The 10313-nt window shown below is 41.5% G+C and overlaps 1 protein-coding gene across 2 annotated transcripts in view; it reads right to left on the bottom strand.

Moving 5' to 3' along the window:
- polg2 (polymerase (DNA directed), gamma 2, accessory subunit) overlaps nt 1–1258 on the bottom strand; it is a 9492-nt gene extending 8234 nt beyond the window's left edge. Inside the window, exon 1 of one of the 2 annotated variants that reach the window (XM_034189104.1) lies at nt 593–1258. In XM_034189104.1, coding sequence (XP_034044995.1) covers nt 593–1049 — 457 coding nt within the window. In that variant the 5' untranslated portion in view covers nt 1050–1258. The remainder of the gene's footprint in view (nt 1–592) is intronic. The other variant, XM_034189103.1, reaches the window with a different exon arrangement.
- Nucleotides 1259–10313: the final 9055 nt, after the last annotated feature.

Raw genomic sequence — 10313 nt, 5'->3', positions numbered from 1 at the left:
GCAGTGACTTTGTATATATCACAGTAAGAAACAGCTATACTGACTTAATAAAATCTCTGAAACACATCCAATTGATTGTTTGAGTTGGATATGCCAAATGAAATGCCTAAAAATTTAAGTCAATTTTATCTTAACTTTACATTTATTATTTGAGTTTATTTCATTGAAATAAATTGGCATTTGCTTAACAAATGATATTGTTTGAAATATACTTAATTTGTTTGGTAAACTTCATTCAGAATATTCAGAAAGGCCTAATATACTTAGGTTTACCAAGATCAAATAGATTTAAATGATTTCACAGCTTTTTAATTTATTCAATATTTTAAGTGTAAAAATGTTTCACCAAAAAAATATGTAGAACACAAAGAACGTTTTTTTTTAGTGTGTTGGCTCTGCACGACCGACTAACAACTTTGTTCAATAGAATATGAGTAAAAGTGATGAATGGATCTTGATGACGTTCTCTTAGGAAACAGGGTTTGATGTTTGACATTCAAGTGAAAGAGGCTACTTTAGCTCTCTAGTGCCTCTGATTCTTCACCACACATGATGAACTGTGACCTTGCAGTGACGTGCAGATGATCTCTACCTTGCAGAAAACTTGTCCTCAAAGAAGCCGAGCTCTGAAGGAGCGCACGCACCTTCTGGATGAGCTGGTCTTTGCTGAGCTCTTGCTGGTCAAGAAGCTGGTTCACAACTTCAGATTCAACAAGCCTCACGTTCGTGGGCGTGTCCTTACTACTAATCAGAGAGTTGATCCCAAAAACCTGAGCAGTGGAGCCGGTCACAGCGCGCCACCACTGATCCAGCAGGTTCCTTCTCAGCTCGGCGCCCAGAGGTCCAAAGCCGCCGCAGTTCGTCCCTCCGCGACCCCAGCCGCTGTTCGCGTGAGCGCGTGGAATGAAGTGTCTGTCCACGCAGAGCCGCAGGAAGGCGCTGATGGCATCCACGTCCCGCGCTGTGGATTCTGATCTGTTCCACGGCCTTCTGATGTGGCACGTGGACACAGGGTGTGACAGCACGCGTCCGACACGCGAAGTTACCATGACGACCAACTAAAAACTGCACCACGTGACCCACCACGTGCGCAACCCTCGTTTACCATTTAAAAAACTATCGGCGGATAAACACTTAGCAATGCTAATTACTCCTTCTTAAAGCCCACTGCCAGTTTAAAGTGTGGATGTCGTTTTTGTAAACGATTCCTGATGTCCGAGTTTTAAAAGCACGCACCTCGACCACTGAACTCTACACTACAACACAACTTTAAAGTAAACGCAACCACGGAAGTGCAAACTTTAACTTCCGGGGCGTTTCAGCAGCACAGAGGGCGGAGCATAGCGGCGGCTAGATCAGAGGAACGCGGTGTTTAAACCACCATAAGAGAATATTTAGAGCGGAATCCTGCAAATGCTGATACAAAAAACAAATCTGGCACAAATACTCCTTAGATGTTCCTCTTTTGGAAAAAAAAAAAAAAGATTAGCCACTTGAATTTTCAGCCAGATGGGGCAATTAAAGAATTTTTACACAGGGGTCACAATTAAAGATGCGCCAATCATACTGAAAACTACACCACATTATTTGTCTGATTATAACGATTCCAAAAAGGTACAGTTTGGACAATCTGTGACTGAATGTTACGAATTTATGGGGTAAAAGCAGCAAGAATAGTGACAAAGGTCTTTGCACATGGGTCATAAGTTAAAGTTGCTCCAGTTTTGGTAAAAAGTGATGCAAATTATTGGTTGGGCTAAAAGGATTAATAAATAGAATAGTTTTGACTGTGTTGAATGCTTGGTCTTTCAATTTGTGTGTGTGTGTGTGTATATACTCGTATATAATATATATATATACACACACACACGCGCAAATAAGTATTTGATCCACTGTTGATTTGCAAGTTTTCCCACCTACAAAGAATGGAGAGGTCTGTAATTTTTATCATAGGAACACTTCAACTGTGAGAGACAGAATCTAATAAAATAAAAATACGGCAAATCACATTGTATGATCTTGAAATAATTAATTTGCATTTTATTGCATGAAATAAGTATTTGATACAATAGAAAAACAGACCTTAATATTTGGTACAGAAACCTTTGTTTGCAGTTAGAGGTCAGACATTTCCTGTCATTGTTGACTAAGTTTGCACACTGCAGCGGCAATTTTGTTCCACTCCTCCATACAGATCTTCTCCAGATCTTTAAGGTTTTGAGTTTCAGCTCCCCCCAAAGATTTTCTATTGAGTTCAGGCCTGGAGACTGGCCAGGCCACTCCAGGACCTTGAAGTGCTTCTTACGGAGCCCCTCCTTAGTTGCCCTGGCTGTGTGTTTGGGGTCACTGTCATGCTGGAAGACCCAGCCATGACCCATCTTCAAAGGGAAGGAGGTTGTTTTCCAAAATCCTGCGATACATGACCCCATTCATCCTCCCTTTAATATGGTGTAGTCATCCTGTCCCCTTTGAAGAAAAGCACCCCCAAAAATGATGTTTCCACCCACGTTTCAGTTGGGACAGTGTTCTTGGGGTTGTTCTCATCCTCCAAACATGGTGAGTGGCGCTGATACCAAAAAGCTCTATTTTGGACTCATCTGACCACATGACCTTCTCCCATGCCTCCTCTGCATCATCCATATGGTCACTGGTGAACTTCAAACAGGCCTGAATATGTGCTGGCTTGAGCAGGGGGACCTTGCGTGTCCTGCACGATTTTAAACCATGATGGCGTAGTGTGTTACTAATGTAATCTTTGCAACTGGTCCCAGCTCTCTTCAGGTCATTGACCAGGTCCTCCCGTGATATTCTGGGCTTTCTCAGAATCATCCTTACCCTACGAGGCAGGTTCTTGCATGGAGCCCCAGACCGAGGAAGATTGACAGTCATCTTGTGTTTCTTCCATTTTCTACACCAACAGTTGTTGCCTTCTCACCAAGCTGCTTGCCTGTTGTCCTGTAGCCCATCCCAGCCTTGTGCAGTAGAGGTGGGCGGATCGATCCTAATATCGATAATATTGATACCAACGCTGGTATTGATATTGAACGATCCTCATGTAAAAAGATCGATAATCTTTTTTCTCTCCCGCACGCACTGACTGCTGCGCATGCAGATTCATCAAAGTCTACTCTGTCTGTAAGAGCAGCGCTGCGCTGTGTCACACAACACGGAGCAGCGCACCCTTGTATTGTGGTTTGTCAGCTCTCTACTTCAGGAGATTTTAAGTTGTGTTGAGTGATATTTTTTAAACAAAAATGTTGATTGTGATAATATTTTGTTGTCACGTACAATGTTTGGCGAAATTCTATCCTAGGTCTTTTGGATCCTTTGGCTCTATGAAGCTTAAATATGAAAAAGTATTGGTATCGATATCGGTGATACTGGGCCTGTATTTACTTGGATCAATACCAAAATTCCCAGTATTGCCCACCTCTATTGTGCAGATCTACAGTTTTTTCCCTGGTGTCCTTGGTCTTGGCCATGGTGGATAGGTTGGAGTGTGATTGATTGAGTTTGTGGACAGGTGTCTTTTATACAGGTAACAAGTTCAAACAGGTGCAATTAATACAGATAGAGTGCATAATAGGAGGGCTTCTTAAAGAAAAACTAACAGGTCTGTGAGAGGCAGAATTCTTGCTGGTTGGTAGGTGATCAAAATCAAATACTTATTTCTTGCAATAAAAGGCAAATTAATTATTCAAAAATCATACGTGATTTTCTGATATATATATATTATATATATATATACACACTCAACAAAAATATAAACGCAACAGTTTTGGTTTTGCTCCCATTTTGTATGAGATGAACTCAAAGATCTAAAACTTTTTCCACATACACAATATCACCATTTCCCTCAAATATTGTTCACAAACCACTCTAAATCTGTGATAGTGAGCACTTCTCCTTTGCTGAGATAATCCATCCCACCTCACAGGGGTGCAGTTTTGTTTTATTGGGGGGGGGATACCAGTCAGTATCTGGTGTGACCACCATTTGCCTCATACAGTGCAACACATCTCCTTCACATAGAGTTGATCAGGTTGTCAATTGTGGCCTGTGGAATGTTGGTCCACTCCTCTTCAATGGCTGTGTGAAGTTGCTGGATATTGGCAGGAACTGGTACACGCTGTCGTATACGCCGGTCCAGAGCATCCCAAACATGCTCAATGGGTGACATGTCCGGTGAGTATGCTGGCCATGCAAGAAGTCGGACATTTTCAGCTTCCAAGAATTGTGTACAGATCCTTGCAACATGGGGCCGTGCATTATCCTGCTGCAACATGAGGTGATGTTCTTGGATGTATGGCACAACAATGGGCCTCAGGATCTCGTCACAGTATCTCTGTGCGTTCAAAATGCCATCAATAAAATGCACCTGTGTTCTTTGTCCATAACAGATGCCTGCCCATACCATAACCCCACCGCCACCATGGGCCACTCGATCCACAACATTGACATCAGAAAACCGCTCACCCACACAACGCCACACACGCTGTCTGCCATCTGCCCTGGACAGTGTGAACCGGGATTCATCCGTGAAGAGAACACCTCTCCAACGTGCCAAACGCCAGCGAATGTGAGCATTTGCCCACTCAAGTCGGCTACGATGACAAACTGGAGTCAGGTCGAGACCCCAATGAGGACGACGAGCATGCAGATGAGCTTCCCTGAGACGGTTTCTGACAGTTTGTGCAGAAATTCTTTGGTTATGCAAACCGATTGTTTCAGCAGCTGTCCGAGTGGCTGGTCTCAGATGATCTTGGAGGTGAACATGCTGGATGTGGAGGTCCTGGGCTGGTGTGGTTACACGTGGTCTGCGGTTGTGAGGCTGGTTGGATGTACTGCCAAATTCTCTGAAACGCCTTTGGAGACAGCTTATGGTAGAGAAATGAACATTCAATACACGAGCAACAGCTCTGGTTGACATTCCTGCTGTCAGCATGCCAATTGCACGCTCCCTCAAATCTTGCGACATCTGTGGCATTGTGCTGTGTGATAGTGGCCTTTTATTGTGGACAGTCTAAGGCACACCTGTGCACTAATCATGGTGTCTAATCAGCATCTTGATATGGCACACCTGTGAGGTGGGATGGATTATCTCAGCAAAGGAGAAGTGCTCACTATCACAGATTTAGACTGGTTTGTGAACAATATTTGAGGGAAATGGTGGTATTGTGTATGTGGAAAAAGTTTTAGATCTTTGGGTTCATCTCATACAAAATGGGAGCAAAAACAAAAGTGTTGCATTTATATTTTTGTTGAGTGTATATCCCAGCTGGCTTGGGAATGCCTTGGGGTTGGACTTGGCTCAGCATAGGGAAATGTGGGATGAGGTGCTTGGTCTGCTGCCATTATAAGAAGCAGAAAATGAAAACATTATTTCGTGAATGATGAACACTTACAACCAGAGGTGGGACGAAGTCATCAAGTCACTTTCAAGTCATGAATCTGCAAGTCCCAAGTCAAGTCTCAAGTCATGATGAACACCAATTGTTTGTAAGCTGACTTGAGACTTGACTTGGGACTTGCAGATTCATGACTTGAAAGTGACTTGATGACTTTGTCCCACCGCTGCTAATAACAATGCATGGATTTACAATACTTTTGGTTCATAATAAAATAACTTATTAGCTTTGTAAAGACAACCAAATCTTCATTTGCTGTGTAAAGACAGAATAAACAAGCTTTGAGTCATATTTAAGTGATGATATAAACCACCACTTGCAGGTGAGTAAATCACTTATCTTAAAGAAAAGTTTTTGTGCAACAAAATCAATAACACAATCATCTCATTTCTTTTTATTAATAAATATCTGTGGGGATAGTTTCAATTTGTTAGTGGATATGATTGTGGTTGATTCACTTTCTATATACCTATTAATGTATGAGTAATTCACATCAATGTTTAGTTTATTATCTGTATATGTACACGTTCAGTCAAAACAGTACGTGACGTCTTTAACATTTGTATTTTTTAAACACTAAAGTGAGCCATTAGTTTTTGTAATGGTTTAAAATATACAGATAAACTATGACTATTTATATTGCAATTTAGTGCCTTTAATAAAGATGATCGCCGTGTTTAAGGTTTTATTTTTTTATTTATCATTTGTGCATTTGTTTTGTGTAATGCTTACAAAGCAACACAGGTGAGCCGTTGGTTCATGTAACGGTTTACAAATATAGTATACAGATAAACTGTAACTATTAATACTACGATTGACCGCTTTTAATAAAGGTGATGACTGTGTCTGGGGTTTTATTTTTGGCGGATGTAAGAAAATCATCTGCGTTTATTTGTCTGTCTGCTAGCAGGATTACGTCAAAACTACTGCAGAGATTTTGATGAAATTTTCACCACAGATATTAGGCCATGACAGACTCCATTAAATGCAGGCGATCTGGATCCGGGATCAAGTTTCACTTTAAGTCTTTGATCCTCTGGACTTCAGACCACAGGATCCTCGGTTCAAATCCCATCTTGACTGGAAAATCACTAAGGGCCTTTGGGCAAGGTCCTTAATCCCCTAGTTGCTCCCAGTGTGTAGTGACTGAGTACCTTGTATGGCAGCACCCTGATATCCGGGTGAATGTGAGGCATTATTTTAAAGCACTTTGAGTGGAAGATGCAGATGGAAAAGCGCTATATAAATGCAGTCCATTTACCATACCAGTCCATTGACGCAATCATTCAGTGTTTTTGAATTGTTTGCGCAATGTTCACGTAATTAATGCGTGATGGAAATTTTGAACATTTAAAAATTTTCTTTATGCACTTGCGCGAAGCCATGCAGTTTATGAGTTTGAGACTAGTGTATTCTCCTGCATAGCAGGGTGCGTGCAAGTGCACGGATCAAAGTCGTGCACGTGTCAGGGCTTCTTTTACTCTCTCGACAGCCAAAGGATACTCTGGTCACTAAGGCCAGAGCTCGGGTTTTAGCCAAACTGAACAGAGCCTCCGCCTCCCATGCCAGAGATCGCGAGTTCACGTCTCGAGGGGAGCGAATGGGAGGAATCACAACACAGAACAGCCGCAACACTGGCATGCAGTGATAATATCTAGCATAGTTAAAAAGTAATGGAAATCCAGTTTACTATCTGCTGCATATTATTAATATGTAAATGCTGTCTCAAAAATACTTTTTGGGATACTCTGTTTGCAGATAGTCGAACAACTTTAATCAGCTTTTCATCAATAACGATGTTGAGCAGGACTGAAGTAGAGCCGCAAGATAGTTTGTCCTAAACGGATGCAATTTGTTGGCTATTGGTCGCATTTTTTTGATCTCAGAAAGTATTTCTGGTATGTCCCCACTGAGTAATCATCTAACACCACCAAGTAAAACCACCTGGAACCGCCAATGGTCCCAATTGCCTTAACATGCAAATGTTTACAAGAAACTTGTCTCCTTGACTTTCTCCTTGTCTGAGTTTTTAAAATTTGACACACCTGCACACAGCCAAATTTTCTTCTGGATATGGATCTGGATTGGCGGACATCAGAAATCTCCGATTGCTCTTGTTAGTCCTGTGATAAGGTGATCTTTGCCCCCAACAGCCCTAAATAATGATCCAGTAAATGTTTTATATTGTTATGCAATACAATGGAATCAGGTTTTGGATGATGTATGAAAGGATTGCGCTGGCACAACTATTCATTTTTTTTTTTAAACCTTAATTGCTTGTGTTGTAACCACTCCCGACACTCATTCTGGCATTGTCCCTTTATCACAAAGTTCTGGAGAAGAATATTTAGTTCAGAGATCACAAACAATTTGGGACTCCTCACGTCACACAGAATCCACAGAAATGCTCCATAGGCTCCAAGGTCCACTGGTACCTGTGCCTATTTCCCGATACCATGGTGTGAAGCGGATGAGAGGATCACTCCCTCCAGATGGGACGCCAATCCAAAACAGACAACTTCTTCAGCTAAACCTGGTCCCCATTTACAGCTGGGTGAACTGGGACTATGCAGATGAGAAGTGCGATTGTGACTCAAACCCAGGTCTAATTATCGTTATCCTAATTCAGATGTCATTGAGCTACCTGCATTACGTAGCCCATTGGTTATTAATGAACTGAAATTCCCAACAACCAGCAGCCTTAGTGTTCCCCAGGACCCTGTAATTACACTCAGATTTAAACTAAAATACAGTGCATACAGAAAGTAGTACTTAACTTTTTACACATTTTGTTACAGCCTTATTCTAAAATGGATTAATTTTTTCCCTCAAAATTCTACACACAATACCCCATAGTGACAATGGGAAAAACATTTTTTCTTTTAGATGTTTGCAAATGTATTATTAATAATAATAAAAAATAAGAAATCACAATTGGAGTCCATCTGTGGTAAATTCAACTGAATGGACATATTTTGGATGGCACACACCTGTCTACATATAAGGTCGCACAGCTGACAGTACGTCAAAGCACAAACCAAGCAAGAAGTCAAAGGAATTGGCTGTAGACCTCCGGGACGGGATTGTCTTGAGGCACAAATCTGGTGAAGGGTACAGAAACATTTATGCTGCTTTGAGGGTCCCAATGAACACAGTGGCCTCCATCATCCATAAATGGAAGAAATTCAGATCCACCAGGACTCTCAAGAGCTGGCTGCCCATCTAACTACGCGATCGAGGGAGAAAGGCCTTAGGGAGGTGTTCAAGAACCCGATGGTCACTCTGTCAGAGCTCCAGCATTCTGTGGTGGCAGCATCATACTGTGGGGATGTTTTTAGGATTGAGGGAAAGATGAATGCAGCAATGTACAGAGATATCCTGGATGAAAACCTGCTCCAGAGCGCTCTTGACCTCAGACTGGGGCAATGGTTCATCTTTCAGCAGAACAATAACCCTAAGCCTATAGTCAAGATATCAAAAGAGTGGATTCAGGACAACTCTGAATGTCCTTGAGTGGCCCAGCCCAAGCCCAGATCTGAATCCGATTGAACATCTCTGGAGATCTGAAAGCTTGTGGCATCATATTCAAGAAGATGTGAGGGTGTAATTGCTGCCAAAGGTGAATCCGTAAATGGTGTGAATATTTATGTACACATTTCTTTATTTTTTTAAATAAAGAAAAAAAAATAATTTTTTGCATATTATGGGGTGTTGTGAGTAGAATTTTGATGGAAAAATGAATTTACTCCATCTTGAAATAAGGCTGTAACATAAAATGTGGAAAAAGTGAAGTGATGTGAATACTTTCCACATCCACTATAAAAGAGTAAGTGCAAATATTTATGTTAATGTTTATTTTGTGGAGGACCCAGCACCCTTCGCAGTAGCCGACTTGTAATGCCTCAGTGGACAGCAGATCCAGCCAGCAGCTAACACACTAAGGTAAGTGGTTTACTGTATATTCGGTCATCTTAAAAAAGTTAACTTACACTTAGTGAGGTAATCATGCACTCGGTTACTCCTGCCCAAAAACTGTCTGTGCAAACGGCCACTTCTGATAATATTTCCACGTATTCAGTGGCAAGAAGTCGTTGTTTACTCTTGAGTTCTTATCACCTTTTTCAATAACATTAAGCCAGTTTGCCCACTGTAGTGTTTGCACTCTAATTCAATGTGCTGATTAAATTCAATATTGTCAAGTTTAAAGATCACCAGCTTTTTGTGTACAAGAAGTCAGTTTTTGTGTACTTCTTAAGTACAGCTAAATGTTCTTACTTTCACTATGCCAAACAACAGTAAAGCACAATCTCCTCTGAACCAATGTTTAAATGAGTAAAGGATGTGTTGTGTGTCCTAGTACTGAATGTATGGCACTCAAGACACTCTCAGCAGCCAAGGCTGAACCCAGCAGTATTAATGTTCTGCAATACTTAATTACCAGACATGCAACAAAACTGTAAATGAGGGCAGGAATACATTTTTTGCAGCATGTTATAATTACCATGATGTATGCTCTTCACATTTCACCTAAGGCAAGTTATCGAAACATCCATTTTCTAATCCGGCTTATTTCACTTAAGGATGGGGGCTGGAACCTATCCCAACAGTCACTGGGTGAGAGGCGGGGTACACGATAGACTGGCTGTCAGTCTATTGCAGGACTGACACATAATTGGACAAGCACATTCACTCAGTCAGTTTAGTGTCACCAATTCAAATAATGTGCATGTCTTTGGGAGTGGGAAGACGCCAAAGCCCCCGGAAGGAACCCACACTAACACGTGGATAAACTTATAGCTACAGCACAACACTGGAACAAGCACATCCTGGTCAGAAGTGCAAATTTTGTTGAGGCTGTTGCTGTGAGCTAATGTAACACTTGAAGTGGTGGGGGAACTAATACCA

The sequence above is a fragment of the Thalassophryne amazonica genome, chromosome 15 (assembly GCF_902500255.1).
Source record: "Thalassophryne amazonica chromosome 15, fThaAma1.1, whole genome shotgun sequence".
In the NCBI taxonomy this organism is placed as follows: Eukaryota; Metazoa; Chordata; class Actinopteri; order Batrachoidiformes; family Batrachoididae; genus Thalassophryne; species Thalassophryne amazonica.
Note: the sequence above shows the minus strand (reverse complement) of the source record. Positions and strands in the feature narration are given on the sequence as shown.